We start from the raw sequence: 23,420 nt of genomic DNA on the forward strand, positions 1-23,420 counted from the left end.
TCCCCAAACTGAACTCACTGAGCTCCCGAGAGTGACCCATTCTTTCACAAATGTTTATAAAAGCAGTCTTAGGGCTGGTTCACACTGGATGCAACTTGGCATGCGATTTCAAAAGTAGTATATGTACTACTTTTGTGATTTGCATACACATCCTGCAAATCGCAAGGAAATCGGCATCTAACCCGATTTTGAAATTGTGCGACTTCACTGTAAGTCGCATGATTTCAAAATTGGATTTGATGTGTACGGAGCCTTAATGCCTAGGTGCTTGATTTTATACACCTGTGGCCATGGAGGTGATTGGAACACCTGAATCCAATGATTTGGAGGCGTGTCCTAAGACTTTTGTCAATATAGCGTATATATCTACCTATACCGTGTATGAGCAGGCAGTTACTTCAATCCAGAAAGAATCAATGAACTACAAGGATGCTCATCATTGCAAAGGCTGACGGCACTTGTAGTCTATTCTTTCACAGAATTCTGTAAATAAATGAATGATGTATCCGTTGGGACAGCGGGTGCGGGGAGAAGATCCATGGCCTGCTGTCACAATGAGAATGGGGATTGGGAGGAGAGGTGCAGGAGCAGCAACATTTTACATGTTCCACTCTAAAAATGGGTTTTTTGCTCTACAAGAGCTCTTTTTTTGCTTTTGCACTACAACTAAGCTCTTTTTGAGAATAACATGTAATATGGTTATTACTATAGAATGTGGCTTCCTTCTTGTATTTGGTATTTGCTATGCACAACTAATGAGATGTCAATTAATAGATGAGTTGAGAGCAGCACCTGAATGACCGAGGGGACATGTTTCTGGAGTGATCCTAGAAGAACCCTCTGCACACTGCTAAATACCTTTTCCAGCAAACAGTTACTGTAGACAGAATGCCAACATGGGGCAAACAGACACAAAGTGGGGGTTTAGGTCTGGCTACTGACCTGCAATGCAACAGAAAGATGATATAACTGTGCTCAATTCTTTATGACTGTTTGCCCCATATTGGCATTGTGTCCACAGTAGCATTTGCGTAGGCAGAGCAGAGTAGGACTGGCCAAATGGTATTACTTTGCCTTAGTTGGCCAGCTTAAACATGTATTGCAATATGTATGAACTAAAAATCCCTATTTTCCATTGCAAAGTTTGCTGGAAAGGGTATATAGCGGTGTGCAGAGGGTTCTTCAAGGATATCTAGTGTTAACAAGTGGTTACGCCCGTTTAGCACCTGATAGATAAATGCATGCACAAGCTATTGGGATTTGAGCACAGGTATATCTTGTTTATGTTTCTGGAGTGGAACACGCATCTGTTTTCACCTGTGTTGTTGAGGATGCAGTGGGACCACAGTTAATACCTTTCTAAACCTAAAAACAAAAATGGAATGCATTGCAGTTTACCAGTCCTAAGATGTGGTAGCTGCATTAGATAGAATTTTTCAACAAGCGTAGAAAATACCTGTTGATTTTGCCAGAAATGTTGTATCCTTGTCACTTCCTCTGAGTTAAAAGGCAGTACATACATCCTTATCTTTACTGTGTAAACTATTAGCCTTATCAACCCATTATGTAATGGATGTGAACATATGCAGACAGCCATGACTCCTTCCATATATACAATGGAGATATGAGTGCAGACATGAAGGGACAGGACGTGTGTTGTTTACAGGGTCAGCAGGTGAAAAGAAAAGTAAAGATCCCATGCAGAAGCCATATCTAAGGATTGGTAAAAAATTACATTTTGGCTTTGGGCTTAGATATGTTTTAAATTGGACGTTTGCTCTGCAAATGTAGGTTCACTAAAACTGAGCTCATGATATTCCCTCCAGCCCGTGCCCCCTCCCCTGACTTCCCTATCAAGATCAAAAATACAACTATCAGTCCCTCCCCTCATGTCAGGATACTAGGTGTAATCCTGGACTCCTATCCTTTCAGGCCCAAATCCAATCACTGTCCAAATCTTTTAGACTTCGCCTTTGTAACATCTCCAAAATATGCCCCTTTTTAACCATTGAAACCACTAAGCAACTTATTCACTCCCTAGTTATCTCTCACCTTGACTATTGCAACTCTCTCCTCATTAGCCTACCTAATCGGAGGCTATCCCCTCTCCAGTCTATCATGAATGCTGCTGCCAGACTCATCTACCTTACCAACTGTTCCATGCCTGCCATCCCTCTCTGCCAATCCCTCCACTGGCTTCCCATTACCCAACAAATAAAATTCAAAACATTAACAATAACATGACAAAACACTGGGACTGCGCACATGAACATGGAGTCACGCCGTGTGGCGTCATGTACTAGACAGACAGTGGCCATCTTGTTGGTTGGAAACATCACTATTGACATGCTGGTTTATACTGATAAGATGGGCAATTGTATGGGTAAACTTCATTTTATCAATTTACTACTCTATGAGCTGGCATTTTTCCCTTATATGGTGTCTGTTGCCTGGTGAGAGATTTGCCATTTAAAATCCTGTTATCTGGAGAAGTGCTTCATTGATTGGACCATTTGAGGAGTCTTACCTAGGAGTCTGCGTTTTATCGTATGGGCAAGGTAACTGCGTTATGTGACCAATCCTTTGGGTGGTCACATTATCTGGTAAGAGGCTTTGATTTTGGGTGGACGGTGAAGGTCTCTTTTCTGGTTATGGTTTTCTCACCAACAATTGCAGACTTATGTGGACTCAATGCGGATTATCATTTAATTTGTGTGTTGTGTTGCACCTTCTTTACTAATTTTATACATGGTTTTTCTATGTTTATAATATGCTGTTAGCGCTGCACTAATCTGATACTATAATAACATATAAAGCCATTCACAACTCTGCCCCAAATTACATCACTAATCTTGTCTCCAAATATCACCCAAACCGTCGTCTCCGCTCCACTCAAGACCTCCTGCTCTCTAGCTCCTTTGTCTCCTCCTCGCATGATTGTCTCCATGACTTCCATGACTTCTCCAGAGCCTCCTCTATCCTCTGGAACTCTCTACCCCAATCTGTCTGACTATCCCCTACTCTGTCCTCTTTTAAGCGATCACTGAAAATATATCTCTTCAAGGAAGCCTATCCTACCTTCAGCTAAAAACTAAATCTTCTATTTCTCCCAGCAGTTCATCCCCACAAGTGTTACCTTTTGTGCCACCAGCCCCTCCCTATTAGATTATAAGCTCCCAGGAGCAGGACCCTCCTAACCCTCTTGTATTGAACTGTATCGTTGCTGTATTGTCTCTCTTTATATTGTAAAGCATTGAGCAACCTGTTGGCGCTATATAAATCCTGTATAACAATAATAATGGAGATCATGTAACTTAACTTTGCTCGCTGTTAGATGGAACATGAACAAGTAAACAAATGCATTTATCCATGTTTTGCTTCAGGGATATTCACAAGTCTACAACTACATAGATATAGCTGACTATATATCCGAGGATGGAAAATATGGCCAAAGTAATACAGCCACCAATAAAGTCTTGTTGGGTTGTAATAAATAGAATGGTCAGTTGCTGTGGGCAACCTTTTTCTTTCAGATGCTTTTATATATAACAAATGGGCAGCTTCAAAAACTAAACTTTTATTTAAGGGCTCATTTACACTTGTGGTTGTCGTGAAAAGCGACACACAGTGGATGCACAGCCAATATATACAGTTTAAAAATGTGTTTGCTAAAAATAAAAGTTGTTGTTTGGCTTGTTTTCCACCATAACATGGCAATTTCCTCTTTACAGATACTGCTTTGGAGCGCTAACAAGGTTTTTGAAGAACTAACAGACATCGAGCGTCAGTTTCACAAGGCTCTGTATACTGTCAGGATTTACTTGAATTGTGAACGCTATTCTGTGGGGTTGTTGGACATGACAAAAGAAAAGGTGATTGTCTTGTGTCACGGTCACTTCAAGTAACACAAATGTGTGAAGAACAGCAGACAGAAAAGAGGAAATCTGTAAAACCAGCCTGCTACGAAAACTGAAAAGTATAACAAAAATGAATATACTGACTATATACCTAAAGCAATTTAAAGGAATGTTCCATTGTGGCTAAAAAATATATAGGATCAGAATTGCTGGAACAAGGCCCTCTGGCACTCAAATGGAAGTAATAATGTACACGGTCTCCCCACAGAGTTTTTCTGGTTCTTGGGGGGCTCTGGTGATCAGACAGGTTAGAAAACCTTGTCTGATTACTTCTTTCACAATTGTAAAAAAAAAATAAAAAAAAAACATTTTTTGTAATGCACCTTTCTCTATAGGGCTTATACAGGAATGGCTAGCTGAGGTGACCATTCATTTTTCAGAAAAGCTACACAAGTGTGATTTAGTGCTAATGTGCATAGTAAAAAAAAAAACAGGTTTTCGTTAAAGGAGATGTTTGGGGTTATTAAAAAAAAACAAACATCCATATTCACCTCCATGCTGCAGCATCGATCTGATGCTGCAGCTGTCCCCTTCTGAGCCCAAGAACTGAGCAATCACATGACTGTTGATTGCTCAGTTTGTGGTCAGCTCTGAGCAGAGAATGCTGACTTCCAGCACCAGAAGGGACGAAATTGGCTGACTTAAGCTGTCAGCAGCACACTAAATGGCTGATCCAGCTGCCAATCAAGCATCTGGGTGGTTCCCGACAATATGGTCAGGATTCTGCCAGAGGCTAGGGTGGCATGTGACATCAGCTGACAGCGGGCTTTACCATATATGGACAGATGTCTCTTGTTTATTCCATCTCATGTTTAATCTATAGATTCCTACAGCCATGCTAAACAGCACAAATGGATGAATCTCCAGCTGCCAACTAATTTTTTGTGGCAACCATGGCTGTTAGAACACCTGTTCAGTGACTGGCTTCTTTTATTGGAAGTTTGTTGAGATGGGTGGCAGGATCACCCACAGCTCAAATTTTGTCCAATTCACTAAGCTTGAAGCCAGTAGCTTAAACTACTTACAAATGTTTTTAAATGGCATTATAAAACTGAACAATAGAAATTGTGAAAAGCAAAAACTTTTACATATGAACAGTTAAAAAAAAAATTACAAAATATAACTAAAGCAAGGTGGATTGGAAGGAGCTAATAAGAAATAATACAGACTAATGAAGGGTTAATCAGTGATGACCTCTAATTTGAAAAATGTTTGCCATAACTGTTATGTGTAGATTAAAGGACAAGTTTTTGATTTACACATAAGCACTAACCTAAATGTAATTCAAATGCAATATTATTACAGTGCATTTATGAATGAAGCCTGCACTTTCATTATGTTACAATAAAGGGAGAATCTGGTTTGTTCTATAAGCAATATGAACAGTCCTTCCCTCAAACATATGTGGGATCCCACTCTTCTGCTTGTAGTCATTACTGCAGATGTATACAAATACTTCCCCTCATAGTTTCATGAGTATGACTGGGATCGTTATCTGTAAATACAGACCATATAGCAGGCCTTGAAATTTCCACTCGCCTGCTCGCCAATGGCGAGTGGAAATTATGGTGGGGGTGAGTGTGTCCCCCAGGGCCGTCTTGCTGAGCAGGCTCAGAGCTCAGGCCGGATCTGTCATTGGCACTGGGAGCTGTCAGACTGCTCAACAGCTGAGTGCAGTGAAAGCAAAGGAAGGAGTGTGTGCTGTGCTCTCTGCCTCCCCCTAGAGTGCAGTACCCGGCTTTGTGAGTGAACAACAAAGTACTGCAACTATTTATAGGGGTGTGTGGATATGCATGTACATGTGTCTGTGTGTATGTACATGTGTGTATCTGTACATGTGTCTGTGTGTATGTACATATATGTGTGTGCAGGGACGGACTGACCAATTGGAAACTCGGGCACTGCCCGAGGGCCCGGGGTCAGTAGGGGGCCCCATGAGATGCCCCTGGTACCTTTTTCATAGGCATTTTTGAGTTTGGGCAAGGACACAGGGGCCCCATGATCCCCTATTGCCCGGGGGCCCCATGAGTTGTCAGTCCGCCCCTGTGTGTGTGTGTACATGTGTCTGTGTGTGTGTGCATGTACATGTGTCTGTGTATGTATGTACATGTGTCTGTGTATGTATGTACATGTGTGTATCTGTACATGTGTCGCCGTGTATGTTCATATATGTGTGTGTGTACATGTGTCTGTGTGTGTGTGCATGTACATGTGTGTGTGTGTATTTCTGTGTATGTACATGTATCTGTGTGTATGCATGTGTCTGTGTGTGTACATGTGTCTCTGTGCGTGTGTGTACATATTTCTGTGTGTGTATGTGTGTATGTACATGTATCTGTGTGTATGCGTCTGTACGTGCCTGTGTGTGTATACATGTGTCTGTATGTGTGTGTGTGTACATGTGTCTCTGTGCGTGTGTGTACATATTTCTGTGGGTGTATGTGTGTATGTACATGTCTGTGTACAGGTGTCTCTGTTTATGTGTGTTTGGTGGTGGCGAATAACTCTTAAGGCCTGGCTAGTAGCTCAGGACTTGAAATTTTAGGTACTCTTAATATGGACCTTAATCTTTTATTCCCTCCTTCCCTGTTGTTTAGGAGTTCTATGAAGAATGGCCAATCAAGCTTGGAGAAGTACCGCCTTACAAAGGACCAAAGACACCAGATGGAAGGGTTTGTAAGGCCTTCCTTGGACATTTGAATATTTTTTTATACATGTGTGAAATGCTTTCCATTTTGGATTTTGTTAAAGAGGTTTTCCAGTTTAACCAAATTAATATGAGGCATTCACAAAGTCATAAGATATGGCTTCTTCTGCAGGTTCTTGGGGCAGACAACCTAGTCTCAGACTGCATTCACCAGCTAGTGAAAACAAGCTAGGGTTCATTTACTGAGACACAAGAATGTGAAGGATCACAACACATCAACTACATGTACTAGTAAAGCCCATTACAGCCAATCCCTGTTGTGTTTTTTCAGTCACTGGCAATAAGTTACAGTAACAATAATATAGGGGGACTGAAAAATGTGCCAATGAGAAAATTTCTTATTGGTTTTAGCAACCAATCAGCTTCCACTTGTTATTTCTGTTCATTTCTGTGTGATAAAGATTGGGAAATGAATCAAATATTGGTTGCTATGAGCAACAAAGAATGTTATTATAAGTGGGTACATCCATTGAGAAAGCTAAAAACTAGATGAAAGTGGTTGTAAAGCCTAATTTATTTTTCCAAAAATAAAAAAGATGGTATACTGATCTGCGGCCCCTTACGTTCTCTTCTGGGGTCCCCCACCAGCGCTCTGCACTCTTCCTCTTTTCCATGTGCCCCCATAGGAAGCTGCCTGTTATAGGGGCACTTAGGCAGGTGTGCTCCCAAGAAGGCCTGTGTGTGTCCATAGACACACACAGTGTGGCTCAGCCCCGCCCCCTTCTCCCTCATCACAGGATTTGATTGATCACAGGATTTGATTGTCAAAACCTCCTGTAAATGCAGGAAGAAGGGTGAAGCACTGTTGCAGACAGGACAGAGCTGGATTGAGAAAAGAGACAGGTAAGTGTTTAAAGGGGAAGCTGCTATTGAAAGGTTTTTTTCATCTTAATGCAGAGAATGCATTAAGGTAAAAACCTTTTGCCTTTAGAACCACTTGAAGTAACAGCCTAGTCTATTGGTGAGAGAGGAACAGGAGAGTCCTCTCATTAGTGCTTACATATCTTGTCACCTCTCTTCACCAGTGCAGAACCACCTGGATAACTGTAATTCACATTACCAACAATCCCCGCTACTCATAAAAATGATGTGCCCATTAGCAATATAGTTATTGTTCATTGATCACATAAAATAAAAGATATATTGTTTATAGGAAGCAATTCATTTAAAGACCATACACTCAACATTGACAAATTGCTTCATGTGTATCATGGAGTATCTGATCACTCACCAGCTTCTAAGAAAAGTTTAAATAAAGATCTAGCCAAAAAGTTATTTTCTACTGTGGATAGATGTTTGAAGGGCTAGATCCTCTATCAGTTTTTTATTGTGGTGTCAGAGAGATTTCCCTTTACTTCCTGTCAAGGTGGTCATAGGACAGGAAGTGAGAGAAAATCCCTCCAACTGGCAATTACATTTTTGTTTTTTGTGGTTGTCTTTGTCAATTTCCCATCACTTATTATCCTTCTGTCATCTATTGCTGAGGGTAAATTCCTCCAACCCAGAGAGTACACGACCAGCAATGAAAACCTGATGGCAGTTTTACCCTTCTTCTCTCTGCCCAAAGTCACGCATAACAGTTTAACCTAAGATCCAGATATTTCCCATGAGATTGTTGGTCCATGAAGCTTATGATAAGCTTTTACATAACAGATCCAGCCAGCACAAATATAAAATATCTGTTTAGCCCCAGTATTACTTCCAAAGCTCAGCATCCCAACAAAATGTTAGATTAGAATGTCAAATATTTTAGAAGCATAGGTTTTCTTAAGATAATTGTTAGAGAATTTGTGTAAAGTGTTCTTATAGCCACAACTTCTTTGTCCGTTTTGAATATAGAAGAGAATCGTTAAAACCCCTGCTGTTTTTTGTTTGTTTTTGCTGTTTGTGCACAATTGGGTACATTTACTTTCACTTCCTGTCCCAGAAAGGGAACAGGAAATTAGAGGAAATCTCCCAAAGTGAGGTGAATTACCATGTTAGACAGTTGTCCCTGGAACAGGTGTCTGCATGGAAACATTTACCCTCACCCCCTGAAAGGTTTGGCCCAGAGATACATTTTGAATAATTTAGTTATCTGTTATGGCGTTAAGAAGTATTAACAACTGTCTTCTTCTTTTGTTCAGGAAGTTATTTTTTACAAGATCATTGATTATATTTTGCTTGGGAAAGAAGAAATTAAAGTTATCCCGTAAGATATGTATAGTGATTGTGTCAACAGTGTTAAATGAATAATAGTTGTTTGGTTTCTCCAGCTTAATTTGCTTTGTGTTGTGTACATAGCACACCTCCTGAAGACCACTGGTCCCTTGTGAGTGGGCTGCCCACGTACGTCGCCGAGAATGGATTTGTATGTTCATTATTTATTTATTTGTTAAGAATACCTGCATTCCTTTAAAATATAGTGTTTGTCCCCTTTTAACACAGTATGTCCATTTAATCTAATGAATCTTGTTGGGTTAATGTAATCCCTGTGTTTTATATAATTTTCTTCACATCCACTTCAGATTTGCAACATGATGAATGCCCCAGCAGATGAATACTTCAAATTTCAGGTGACATTTATGTTTATGTTTATCGAGATTTTAAAGCACTTTCTTTAGCTAACCCAGTGATTAACAGTAGAAAACTTGTCATGCCAACATTTCACCTTGGATTCCTATTGTGACTGTAGAAAGAAGCGGTGGATGAGACAGGATGGTGTTTAAAAAATGTCCTCTCGCTGCCTATTGTCAACAAGAAGGAAGAGATTATGGGAGTGGCCACCTTTTACAACAGGAAAGATGGGAGGCCGTTTGATGAATATGATGAGCAAATCACAGAAGTAAGAATGTGCTTCAAATGGTTAAAAAAATTATATATATATATATATATATATATATATAATGATTAATCATGATTGGCTGGATTCCCAAACTGTAGTTCTTTGTAGATAAGATGGATCTACATCACAGGAGGGCTAGGAATCTTTGGCCACAACCAATTGGCCTTTTTATAGTAGAGAGAAAAGTATTCCATAATCAACTTTCTTTGTGGCTCTTAGAATGTGGTCATATGAAATTTCAGAGCCAAAAACTGAAGTTTAGGACAGTAAGACTTCAATTTTGTAGCCACTATGATTGTAGTTCTAAACATGGAGCAGGTAGCTCTATAATGCCCAGCAGCTTTTCAACAACCATAATAAACAAAAGTGGGACTTTTTAGGTACTTATTATGCACAAATATTATATACGAAATTTGATAAGTTTATATGTTTTCCATAAAACATGATACTTTAAAATACTAGGGCTAGTACAGATGTGGTTATCACATAATATACTGTATATTTGTTGCATCCCCTACATCCATTTTCCCTCCTCCATTCAAACATATATGGTGGGCATATAACACAAATATCCATAAATCTGTTGTGTCAGCAGTTGAGGGGGGAGACAGCAATTCATTATCAACGTTTTTCATGGACTACATATGTCACTTCCTCAGGATACTCGTAGGGTATGTCTAATACATAGGGTAACATCAGCATTTAACCAGGCATGTTAAAAAAAAAATACATGGTGTAAGCCGAAAAGGATATGCACCCAAATCGCCCACAATTGGCCATTATCCCCAGGGTCAGTCTGTGTCATTAAAATCCTATATGGTGTTGAAATTCTTCAAGAAGGTTAGCAATGGTAATATAGATTTCTTCTTTCTTGACAAATTTTCATACATCTAATATAAGTCCTCTTTTGATAGATCACATCTCTCAGTATACATCTCATTTTGCTATTTCCCACCACTAAGATTCCCTTTTAATTCTTGTCTTAGAGACTCAGATAGATCTAAAGATAAATAGAATTCAAGTGAGGAGATATCCTTTCTTGCATTTAGGTTTCTTCATTGCAAGGTTTTCCCTCAGCTCCTGTTCCTGTAACAGTCTAAACATTTTGGATTTGCCATTACTTTCTGTACGAGTGACAATGTTTACCGGGATAAATAGAGGTAGTTAATCTCACCAGTAGGGACAGAGATAAAAACATGACAGAGATTCTATCCCTTCCACACTTCTAAAACTTAAGAAAAAAAATAAGTTTTGGTTTTATATTCACTTTAATATACTGTAACTAAATGTGCAGCACTAAAGTGTCATTTAACAAAAAAGAAAGTATAATAAACACACACAATATCACATAAAGAAATCTCATTAAAGTGATGGTGTATATCACAGAAATAGTTCCATACACAAAAATCTTAAAAAGCGTATGTGACCATCCTTGTACAGGAGGTCTTACTATTTGGTAAGGTGTCTGGTGGAGGCTTTTTCTCTTCTCAGATTGGTGGAAGATTTGGAATGGAAATAAGTAAAAAATTTGTCTCCTGCACCGCTAGATATACTAGTACTACTAAGCAGCCAGCACTAAGGGTGCCACAATCTCAACACCAACCGTATTCAGAAGATTATTTAAATATATAAAACAGTGCGGCGCTAAAACAGTGAATATAAATACACCATCAGATTATATACTTTTGTATTATTTCTTACACCACCATGTATTATATAGCCCAGACATCCATAATACATATAAGGAATAAAAATATAGGCTGGTGGTGTTACACACTCAGACAAAGATCTCATGCACTATAGTGACTTAAACACAATTTAGTGAGTAGTGTCCATGCGCATAATATAAAATTTCATGTGGATGTGAACTACAAGTGCCAATCCTCAAATAGGTGGAGTGCCCCCTCACCTTCCTGCCCAGGCCCCTAAGGACCAATGAGCCTTTTATTATATAGTGGTTCTTTCTCCTGGAGTTGGATGGATCCTTCAGATAATGATGGTGGGACTCCCCTCCTCTTGTCTCTATCTCGGATCGTTGGTGGTATAGGTATATGCCCCTCCAGAGTAGTCACCAGTAAGGCAAGAAAGACTTACATAGTGTAAAACCGCTTTATTAGGCAAATGATACAAAGGAACAGAATCCTACTCACATGCTCCTTCAGCAAAAACAAGCCTTCACACCACTCAATGGGTGTACTGCATTCAGGAAAAGGAGCACCAAGATGGCGCCCACGCCGGATATGACGTCAGGTCGTCAGTCGCTTAAGCTCCTCCCACTGGCGTATCTACGCGTTACGTCACTTTGGTCACGTGACTTCATATTCTGGGCAGGAAGGTGAGGGGGCATTCCACCTATTTGAGGATTGGCACTTGCAGTTCACATCCGCATGAAATTTTATATTATGCACATGGACACTACTCACTAAATTGTGTTTAAGTCACTATAGTGCATGAGATCTTTGTCTGAGTGTGTAACACCACCAGCCTATATTTTTATTCCTTATATGTGTTATGGATGTCTGGGCTATAAAATACATGGTGGTGTAAGAAATAATACAAGAGTATATAATCTGATGGTGTATTTATATTCACTGTTTGAGCGCCGCACTGTTTTATATATTTAAATAATCTTCTAGATTTGGAATGGAGTCTACTACTTCCCAGCTGTACCTATTCATCACACCAAAATATTTTTTGTTTTGGCTTTATTTCACGAACATTGGTGTTGGATATTTTGTATTGTTTTTGTGTATGGGACTATTTCAGTGATATACACCATCACTTTAATGAGATTTCTTTAAGGAATTTAGTGTGTGTTTAGTGCTTTACCGCCACACATTTAGTTACATTATTTTTTGGGAATTGGTATCATATCCTTTGTGCTGGTTGCTTTTCTAAACGTTTTTTACCTAGGCGCTGCGTGTTTTCACATTTTATATACAGTTGCAAGAAAAAGTATGTGAACCCCTTGGGATTACGTGGAGTTTTGCATGAATTGGGTATAAAATGTGCTCTGAACGTCATCTAAGTCACAACAATAGAAGAACACAGCCTGCTGAACATAATACTACACAAACATTAGATGTTGCCATGGTTTAATTGCAGATAACATGTAAACATTCACAGTGCAGGGAGGAAAAAGTATGTGAACCTTTGGACTTAATAACTGGTTGACCCTCCTTTGGCAGCAATATCCTCAACCAAACGTTTCCTGTAGTTGCAGATCAGACCTGCACAACAATCTGGAGTAATTTTGGACCACTCCTCTTCACAAAACTGTTTCAGTGTAGCAATATTCTTGGGATGTCTGGTGTGAATCACTCTCTTAAGGTCATGCCACAGCATTTCAATCGGGTTGAGGTCAGGACTCTGACTGGGTCACACCAGAAGGCATATTCTGTGCTGTTGCAGCCATTGTTTTGTTGAATTACTTGTATGCTTTGGGTCATTGTCCTGTTGCATCAGCCATCCTCTGCGGAGCTTCAGTTGGCGGACAGATGGTCGTACATTTTCCTGCAAAATGTCTTGATAAACTCTGGAATTCATTTTCCCATCAATGACAACAATCCATCCAGGCCCTGAGGCAGCAAAGCAGCCCCAAACCACGATGCTCCCTCCGCCATGTTTTACAGTGGGGATGACGTTTTGATGTTGGTGTGTTGTGCCTTGTTTTCTCCACACATAGTGTTGTGTGTTCTTCCCAAACAACTCAATCTTGGTTTCATCTGTCCACAGTATACTTTGCCAGTAGTGCTGTGGAACATCCAGGTGCTCTTTTGCAAACTTCAAACGTGCTGCAATATTCTTTTTGGACAGCAATGGCTTCCTCCGTGGTATCCTCCCATGTACTCCATTCTTGTTTAATGTTTTCCTTATTGTAGATGTGTCAACAAAAATGTTAGCATGTGCCAGAGATTTCTGTAGGTCTTTAGCTGACACTCTGGGATTCTTCTTTACCTCATGCAGCATTCTGCGCTGTGCTCTTGCAGTCATTTTTACAGGACGACCACGCCTAGGGAGAGTAGCAACAGTGCTAAACTTTCTCCATTTGTAGACAGTCTGTCTTACCGTGGACACATGAACATCAAGGCTTTTGGAGATACTTTTGTAGCCCTTTCCAGCTTCATGCAAGTCAACAATTCTTGATTGTAGGTCTTCTGAGAGCTCTTTTCTGCGAGGCATGGTTCACATCAGACAGTGCTTCTTGAAAGCAGTAAACCCAAAACAGGTGTGTGTTTTTTAAGGGCAGGACAGCTGTCAGCAACACATCCAATATAATCACACTGATTGGAGTCAAGGTTGGCTCACTCCTGGCTCCAATTAGCTCTGGGAGAAGTCATTAAGCTAGGTCCTCACATACTTTTTCCTTCCTGCACTGTGAATGTTTACATGTTATGCACAATTAAACCATGGCAACATCTAATGTTTGTGTAGTATTATGTTCAGCAGACTGTGTTCTTCCATTTTGTGACTTAGATGACGTTCAGAGCACATTTTATGCCCAATTCATGCAAAACTCCACGTAATCCCAAGGGGTTCACATACTTTTTCTTGCAACTGTATACTTTAACTCTGTTATTGGCTGCCTCAATTGTCTTTTAGCTAAAACAGCCTATCACTAAAGAAAATACATAATCGGCATCACGGAAATGGTTGTCAAGGCCCAATCCCAATGTCAAGAACTATGTAGCTGGAAATAAAGTATTTTCCAGCTCAATGGAGAAAACGTTTAACTGCTACAGTGGGGATCGAAAGTTTGGGCACCCCAGCTAAAAATTTGTTTTAATGTGCATAAAGAGACCAAGGAAAGATGGAAAAATCTCCAAAATGCATCAAATTACAGATTAGACATTCTTATAATATGTCAACAAAAGTTAGATTTTATTTCCATCATTTACACTTTCAAAATAACAGAAAGCAAAAGTTTGGGCACCCTGCAGAGTTAATATCTTGCACTGCCTCCTTTGGCAAGTATCACAGCTTGTAAACGCTTTTTGTAGCCAGCCAAGAGTCTTTCAATTCTTGTTTGAGGTATCTTTGCCCATTCTTCCTTACAAAAGTCTTCCAGTTCTTTGAGATTTCTGGGCTGTCTGTCACGCACTGCTCTTTTAAGGTCTATCCATAGATTTTCAATTATGTTGAGGTCAGGAGATTGTGAAGACCATGGCAAAACCTTCAGTTTACGCCTCTTGATGTAATCCCCCGTGGACTTCGAGGTGTGTTTAGGATCATTATCCATTTGTAGAAGCCATCCTCTCTTTAACTTCAACTTTTTCACAGATGGCATCAAGTTACCATCCAAAATTTGCTTAAATTTTATTGAATCCATTTGTCCTTCTACTCGTGAGATGTTCCCTGTGCCACTGGCTGCAACACAACCCCAAAGCATGATTGATCCAACCCCATGCTTAACAGTTGGACAGAGGTTCTTTTCATTAAATTCTGTGCCCCTTCTTCTCCAAACGTACCTTTGCTCATTCCGGCCAAAAAGTTCAATTTTAACCTCATCGGTCCACAGAACTTGTTTCCAAAATGCATCAGGCTTGTCTATATGTTCATTTGCAAAGTTCAAACGATGATTTTTGTGGTGAGGACGTAGAAGAGGTTTTCTTCTGATGACTCTTCCATGAAGACCATATTTGTACAAGTATCTCTTTATAGTGGAATAGTGTACCACAACTCCAGTGTCTGCCAGATCTTTCTGGAGGGATCGTGCAGTCAAACGTGGGTTTTGAATTGTTTTTCTCACAATCCTGCGAGCTGTTCTGTCTGATATTTTTCTTGGTCTTCCAGATCTTGCTTTAACTTCCACTGTTCCTGATGACTGCCATTTCTTAATTACATTCCGAACAGAGGATATTGACATCTGAAAACGCTTTGCTATCTCCTTTAGCCTTCTCCAGCTTTGTGAGCGTCAACTATTTTCAGTTTCAGTTTTCTAGACAACTGCTTAGAAGAACCCATGGTGCTGATTGTTGGGGCAAGGTCAGATGAGTCTGGGCATTTAAAACCTTTGAGATTGACATCACCCGGTCTTCCCAGACGATGATTGAGAACAATCCATGACACTGGCAGGTCTCAGCTTGGCAAAGGGGGCAGTGCATGCTATAAATTCTGCAGGGTGCCCAAACTTTTGCAGACGCCATTTTTTTGTTTTCTGTTATTTTGAAAGTGTAAATGATGGAAATAAAATCTAACTTTTGTTGACATATTATAAGAATGTCTAATCTGTAATTTGATGCCTTTTGGAGATTTTTCCATCTTTCCTTGGTTTCTTTATGCACATTAATACAAATTTTTAGCTGGGGTGCCCAAACTTTCGATCCCCACTGTATATGACCAACACTACATCTATACCAGGAAGCTGGGCTGTTGCAAAAATAATGCTCCTTTAGGTTTTGGAGCCCAAAGTTGTGAAAACAAAGTTGGACTGAAATACAACATAGAACATCCATCGACATCCTTTGGGCCTGCCTACTTGTCTCCAAAAATGGTTGTATATGTATACTGGGTCCTGAGACCTGACCATATGTGGCATCACCTTTCACTCTGTTCCAGGCCCTGACACAATTCCTCGGCTGGTCTGTTCTTAACACTGACACATATGAGAAAATGAACAAACTTCAGAATCGAAGGGACATTGCCCAAGAGATGCTGATGAACCAAATGAAATGCTCACCGAAGGAGCTGCAGAGTATCTTGGTAAATTTTGTATTTTTCATACAGGTACATGACTGCCATGCTATAGCTAACCAAATTCTCTTCTCCATGTTGTTTATTTAGAAAACCAAGGAAAAGTTAAACAAAAATTTAGATGACTGCGAGGAATCGGATCTCGTAAAAATATTGGTATGTATAATACTTTAAAAGAAATATAAGTTTTTGGATTTAAAGAAAACATATGTAACATTTTTTAATTGAGTGTTGCTGGAGTCTGATGAGCTGAGGTAAGATGAAATTTGGTTTCTAGAGAAACATCATAAATTTAATATAACTTAATATATCATTAAAAAACAGAATTGATACTGTATACACACACACTATTGCATTTACCTGTGATATTTTTGAACTATAGCAACCATTTTTCAGACCAGGAGTGTTCCCTTGTCCCCAAGTGCCCACGGGACATTTCCTGTGGCCATTTGATTGGTTCAAATATTTTACATTGCACCTTTTCCAATAACTCATTAGACATGCAGAGCTCTTTGTACCTGACCAAAAGGAAACTCTCAGTTCAGTAAACCTAAAGGGAACTCTAAAGATGACACATTAAATTTCATTTCAAAAGCTTCCTGCGATTTAAAAGCATATCTAAACCCAAAAACAAAAATGTAATATTCTACCCGTTTTTAAATGTAATGGCTGCATTTGTATATTTTTTCTATTATTTTCACTTGATGAACCTGCCAACATCGCACTTCACTTCCTGTCCTAGGATGACTTACTGCATTGTATCTATCAAGAAACAGTGTTGTCACCTTAGAATGCTCTCCTGATTTGGATTACACAACTCTCCTTCTTTACTTATCTCTTTTGTAGATCACAGAAGGTAGCTGGGGAAACTGATATCAACATTTGACATATTTCAGAGCACAGGATGTTACAAGTATATTGGGTTTTTACCAAATTAAACTAAAGCAGACATTACATCTAAAGAGTTTAAGCTGCTACATATTAAATTTTTTGTTTTGGGGTTTAGATCCTTTAAGCTCTATGAAAATTTCTGACAGAACCAGCAAAACAACTGATAAAAGAATTTCAGGAATTCAGGGAAACCCAGTCTACAATATGTTTGCAATTGTCATGGTTGCAAGGAAGAGAAATTGTATTTTTTATAGCAATCATAGAAATGATGGTTGAGTAAAATGGAAAAATAATGTTTTAGTTGTATCTCGCAAATAATTTACTAGCAGGTGTAGTAGAGTAATAGAAATCCAATAGACCCAACAGTCATGACATGCATGCTGCTCATTCTGTGTAATTGAATCACTAATTGAAAGGGGCATGTTCAAAATAATAGCAGTGTGGAGTTCTATTAGTGAGGTCATTCATTCTTTGAAAAACAGGTGGCAATTATTGCCCTTATTTAAGGAAGGAAGGCAGTAAATGTTGTACGTGCTGCTTACAGTGCATTTCTCTCTGAAATTCTGAGGAAAATGGGTTGTTCCAGACATTGTTCAGAAGAACAGCGTACCTTGATTAAAAAGTTGATTGGAGAGGGGAAAACATATAAAGAAGTGCAGAAAATGATAGGCTGCTTAGCTAAAATGATCGCTAATGCTTTAAAATGGCAACCAAAATCTGAAAGATGTGGAAGAAAGCTAAAAACTACCATTCAAATGGATAGAAGAATAGCCAAAATGGCAAGGACTCAGCCAACAATCAGCTCCAGGAAGATCAAAGAAGGTCTAAAGTTACCTGTGAGTACTGTTACAATTAGAAGACGCCTATGTGAAGCCAAGCTATCTGCAACAAGCCCCCGTAAAGTCCCACTGTTGAAAAAAAGACATGTGCTGAAGAGGTTACAATTTGCCAAAGAGCACATTGACTGGCCTAAAGAGAAATGGCGCAACATTTTGTGAACTGATGAAAGTAAGATTGTTCTTTTTGGGTCTAGTGGCCGGAGACAGTTTGTCAGACGTCCTCCAAACACTGAATTCAAGCCACAGTACACTGTGAAGACAGTGAAGCATGGTTGCGCAAGCATCATGATGTGGGGATGTTTCTCATACTACGGTGTTGGGCCTATTTATCGCATACCAGGGATCATGGATCAGTTTGAATACATCAGAATACTTGAGGGGTCATGCTGCCTTATGCTGAAGAGGAAATGCCCTTGAAATGGGTGTTCCAACAAGACAACGACCCCAAACACACCAGTAAACGTGCAACATCTTGGTTCCAGACCAACAAGATTGTCGTTATGGAGTGGCCAGCCCAATCCCTGGATCTTAATCCAATAGAAAACTTGTGGGATAACCTCAAAAATGCAGTTTCTGAGGCAAAACCAAGAAATAGAGAAGAACTGTGGAATGTAGTCCAATCATCCTGGGCTGGAATACCTGTTCACAGGTGCCAGAAGTTAGTTGACTCCATGCAACACAGATGTAGAGCAGTTCTCAGAAACAGTGCTTAAACAAATAAATATTAATTAAGTGATTCAAAGGAAAGCAAAATCTTCAAACATTTTTCAGTTTATATAGTGAATGTTTGAGTTTGTAAAGAAGAATACAAACACTGCTATTTTTTTCAACAGTCTAATATTCACTTTTCTTCAATTGTTTTAGAGGAACAACACAAATTTGATATATTTTTCTTCATGTTTTGATTTGGAATAGAATGTGTAGTGTTCCCAATGCATTTGTGTGTATGGAAATTAAAGCTATTAGAAGGATTTTGAGCTTTATTCACTTTTTTCAACACACTGCTATTATTTTGAACACAACTGTATATCATTGTATACACAATATTTGAACATTGAACAATGTTTTGAACTAGGAATATGACATATCTTTCTGTCTTTCTTTCACAGAAAGAGGAACTGCCAGACCCAGGCGCACTAGAACTCTATGAATTCCGTTTCAGCGACCTCCCTGTGACAGAACATGAGCTGATTAAGAGTGGTATCAAAATGTTTGTTGAACTAAAAGTCATTGAAAAGTTCAAGGTGCCTGTGGATGTAAGTACTTCCATATCAATGTAGGTTTTGCTAAGCTAGTGATGGATATTTGCCCGTTTTTAATTTTAAATGTTGTTTTTTAATTTTGGTACAGGATAAATGGTTACATTTATTTTTTATAAGTAAAATAACTATACAAACATGATCTTAACAGCCATAATAAGTAATAAGAATATATTTCAAAAGCAACGTAAGTCAACTCTCTCACCAGAAAAAAAATAAAAGTCACCCACATAAGGAGATATAAAGCTTACGAGATGCTACACCACCACTGCAGAGCTGTAGTGACATAGTGGCCGGTGAGTGGAACTACAGTGTACAGACCATGTTAGATTCTGAAGATCTTTTGACCGGAGTAGCTCTGCAAGAGAACAAAGATCTGAGTCACCAGCTGCTGGGCTGATAACTTCTTTTGCAAGTTGCTTTTTACCTTTTTGGCAACACAACAGCTTAAAAAGGTTAAACAGATAACTGAAACTCATATATGGTAAATGTTGTAATCATCAAAAGCATTGTAAAGTCATATTCTCTAGTAGTTTATCCACCCTGTTGAGCTACACAAATGTAGTGCTACCCCCATAGGAGCCGATGAGTTCTTAGCCCTCTCCTTTGTAGGCCCAGGGGGTGTAGAGGTACTCACACTGTTCTGTTCCTGTAGCTGTAAAGGTGAAGCTGTTTTCAGGCCTTATGCTGGGCTTGCTTTTTTCCCTGCTGACAGGCTGTCCTTACCTGTAGACTATAAAACAGTGGCGGTCCCTCTTTCCAGCTCCCAACCTGTAGGTAGATCCTGCTTCTCCAGGGCCCTCTTCCAGGCTCCTCACCAGTAGCACTTCCTCACTCCATCTGCCACCCGTCTCTCCTGCTGGACAGGCTCTCTCATATTTATGGGCTGATCTCCCACAATGCCAGGCGTCCTGCCTGGGATTGATCAGACTCCCATAAATATGCAGATCAGCCCCTGCTCACCTCTGCCTACTGGCTTCTAGAAACTTCTCCAAGTTTCTAGAGCAGGGGGAGGTACCAGAGGGCTGACCTGTAAAGCCCTCCAGCCCTAACCTAAAGTAACCTTGCTGACTCACTCCTAGGCTGACTCACACCCAGGTTTCTAGCAATCCTCTAACTATACACAAAAAATCCTATCTACACTAGAGGGCGTTACACATAGTAGGTGAAATCATACTGTAGCACTTGCTGGAGTTCTGTAGATTTCATGCTATTGTCCCACTTGGCTTTCTCTTAAATTTGTGCTGCGGACTTGAGTTCTTTCCCTGTGGTACCTCTTTGTACCTCTGCCTTCTGACTTTATAAAGGCAGATTTCAGGTATCTGACACAACTAAAAAATATTTCTTGATTTTTGAGGAAAAAAAACATGTGAACCAAGTTGGTTTATATGGTTTAATAGAGTTACTTCATAGGTGTAAAAATGGAAACACCCTGATGTGCACCAACCTGTTCTTACTTTAATTAAATGAAAGAGAAGCCATTCCGCTTTCAAGTTAGGTTAATGATACAGCAGTGGGTTCAGAGAAGCAGACCCCAATTGTTGAAAAGTGGAATATCCCTTGGAAACACAAAACTCTGTAATCTGACTCAAATGATTATGTTCAATGCTACTATGGTTTTAGGATTTTTACAGGTTGTTCCACATATATTTGTGATGCTTTCCACCATTTTTTTCAGGAAAAAGTTGCAACTCTTTTCTTTAAAACCAGTTTCCTAGACAGTTTTTTAAAATGATTTATTTACTACAGGTACTTATATAGAACCATCAATTTATGCAGCGCTTTACATATACATTCACATTGGTCCCTAACTCTTAAGGGGTGTACAATCTAAGGTCCCTAACTTACATTCATACATACACATACTAGGGCCAATTTAGACAGGAGCCAATTCACCTACTAGCATGTCTTTGGAGTGTGGGAGGAAACCGGAGTACCTGGAGGAAACCCACACAAGCACAGGGAGAACATGCAAACTCCAGGCAGGTGGTGCCATAGTTGGGATAGTACTGCCAGGTGGAAGTGCTAACCATTTAGCTACTGTGCTTCCCTATATTTTGCTTGTTGTCTCCAGTTGTCCTTCTCCATTGACAGATACACAATATTGCCAGAAGTATTGGGACACCCTTCCGAATCACTGGATTCAGGTGTTCCAATCACCTTCATGGCCACAGGTGTATAAAATCAAGCACCTAGACATGCAGACTGTTTTAGCAAACATTTGTGAAAAAATGGGTCGCTCTTTGAAGCTTAGTGAATGAAAGCGTAGTACCGTGATAGGTTGCCATCCATGAAATTTCCTTGCTACTAAATATTCCACAGTCAACTATTAATGGTATTATAACAAAGTGGAAGCACCTGGGAACAACAGCAACTCAGCTACCTTAAAGGCCACATAAAATTACAAAGCGGGGTCAGCGCATGCTTAAAAGCACAGTGCGCAGAAGTCGCCAACTGTGTGCAGTCAATAGCTAAAGACCTCCAAACTTCATGTGGCTTTCAGATTAACACAACAGTGCATAGAGATCTTCATGTAATGGGTTTCCATGGCCGAGCAGCTGCATCCATGTCTTACATCACCAAGTGCAATGCAACGTGTTGGATGCAGTGGCGTAAAGCACACCGCCACTAGACTCTAGAGCAGTGGAGATGTGTTCTCCAGAGTGACAAATCATGCTTCTCTGTCTGGCAATCTGATGGACGTGTCTGGGTTTGGCAGTTGCCAGGAGAAGGGTACTTGACTAACTGCCATGTGCCAAGTGTAAAGTTTGGTGGAGGGGGACTATGGTGTGAGGTTGTGTTTCAGGGGTTGGGTTTGGCTCCTTAGTTACAGTGAAGGGAACTCTTAAGGCTTCAGCATACCAAGCCATTTTGGACAATTTCATGCTCCTAACTTTGCGGGAACAGTTTGGGGATGGCCCCTTCCTGTTCCAACATGACTGCACACCAGTGCACAAAGCAAGGCCCATGGATGAGCAAGTTTGGGGTGTAGGAACTTGACTGGCCTGCACAGAGTCCTGACCTCAACCCAATAGAACACCTTTGGTATGAATTAGAGTGGAGACTAGTTGTCTGACATCAGTCCCTGACCTCACAAATGCGCTTCTGGAAGAATCGTCAAGCATTCCCACAGACACACTCGTAAACCTTGTGGACAGCTTTCCCAGAAGAGTTGAAGCTGTTATAACTGCAAAGGATGGGACAGCTCAGTATTGAACCCTACGGACTAAAACTAGGATGCCATTAAAGTTCATGCGCGTGTAAAGGCAGGCGTCCCAATACTTTTGGCAATATAATGTATAATACGTATATGTAATAGGAACCACAAACCAGTAAGGAAAATAGGATTTAAGGGAACTGCATTAGTGAAAGTATTTTTTTAGAGACAACATGCAATTATTTTAAGACACAACTGGCTTTATGACAGTATAATTTGCTGGGCAGAAAATAAACAAATTTCTTACATGTAAGTTCTGGTATATTTTTTGCCCTTATATATAACATCAACCTATTCAGCAATTTTTCACAGAGTACATGTGTGCACTCACATCAGTCCCTTACTCACAGTGTTACACCAATAATAAACCTTTTAGAGTTAGTGGTCTCAGAAAGCAGTTAATCTTGCAGTATGTTTTTGGAATGTGGAACAGAATGAGTCGCAAGAGTTCATGGTCCATGAAAACAATGCACTTGGGATACCAGCACTATGACTCTGCCATGCTAACTGCTGTTATTGGTTTGCTTAATTTAGATGCAGAAAGATGTGATCATAAATGCAAATGGAACCAACCATGAAAGTTACATAGAAAGCTCATCTTGGATGTACATTTCTATTATTAGGTTTTAACAAGATGGATGTATACAGTGAGGAAAGGGTATCGGGACATTACTTATCACAACTGGCGACATGGGTTTAATGTTGGACAAACCATGTTCACACTGCTAATGGTATGTAATGTTTTAATTACAGAAGATTTGCTGTTATAAAACCTTTTTTTGCCCGAAAATGAAAAAGGGCATTTTCTGATTTATGCTTGTGATTAACAATGACAACATAGATGTATAGTTGGTCATAAAAAAATAATAACCAAGGATTTGCTCACAATGTGTGATTACTAATGAATACAGAAAAAGGTTCATCACAGGCTGAGTTGGGTGTATACGCACAGATACCCCACTGTCAGTATCATTACTGTTCCCAAGCTCATCCTCTACAGTGCGGACAACTATATATACCATTTTCACTGTTGGCCCACTCTGGCATTGTTCTGTAAATGGACAAGGTACTGT

The 23,420-nt window shown here is 39.8% G+C and overlaps 1 protein-coding gene across 1 annotated transcript in view; it reads left to right on the plus strand.

Moving 5' to 3' along the window:
- PDE6C (phosphodiesterase 6C) overlaps positions 1-23,420 on the plus strand; it is a 114,803-nt gene that overhangs the window by 36,974 nt on the left and 54,409 nt on the right. The window contains exons 4-13 of the mRNA XM_089690233.1: positions 3,732-3,872; positions 6,515-6,589; positions 8,751-8,815; positions 8,908-8,974; positions 9,132-9,179; positions 9,299-9,448; positions 16,007-16,150; positions 16,232-16,297; positions 18,981-19,127; positions 22,971-23,078. Of these exons, the coding sequence (XP_089546359.1) occupies positions 3,732-3,872; positions 6,515-6,589; positions 8,751-8,815; positions 8,908-8,974; positions 9,132-9,179; positions 9,299-9,448; positions 16,007-16,150; positions 16,232-16,297; positions 18,981-19,127; positions 22,971-23,078 (1,011 nt within the window). The remainder of the gene's footprint in view (positions 1-3,731; positions 3,873-6,514; positions 6,590-8,750; positions 8,816-8,907; positions 8,975-9,131; positions 9,180-9,298; positions 9,449-16,006; positions 16,151-16,231; positions 16,298-18,980; positions 19,128-22,970; positions 23,079-23,420) is intronic.

The sequence above is a fragment of the Staurois parvus genome, unplaced genomic scaffold (genome assembly GCF_062004578.1).
Source record: "Staurois parvus isolate SC_StPar_1 unplaced genomic scaffold, SC_StPar_1.0 ptg000525l, whole genome shotgun sequence".
NCBI classification, from domain to species: domain Eukaryota; kingdom Metazoa; phylum Chordata; class Amphibia; order Anura; family Ranidae; genus Staurois; species Staurois parvus.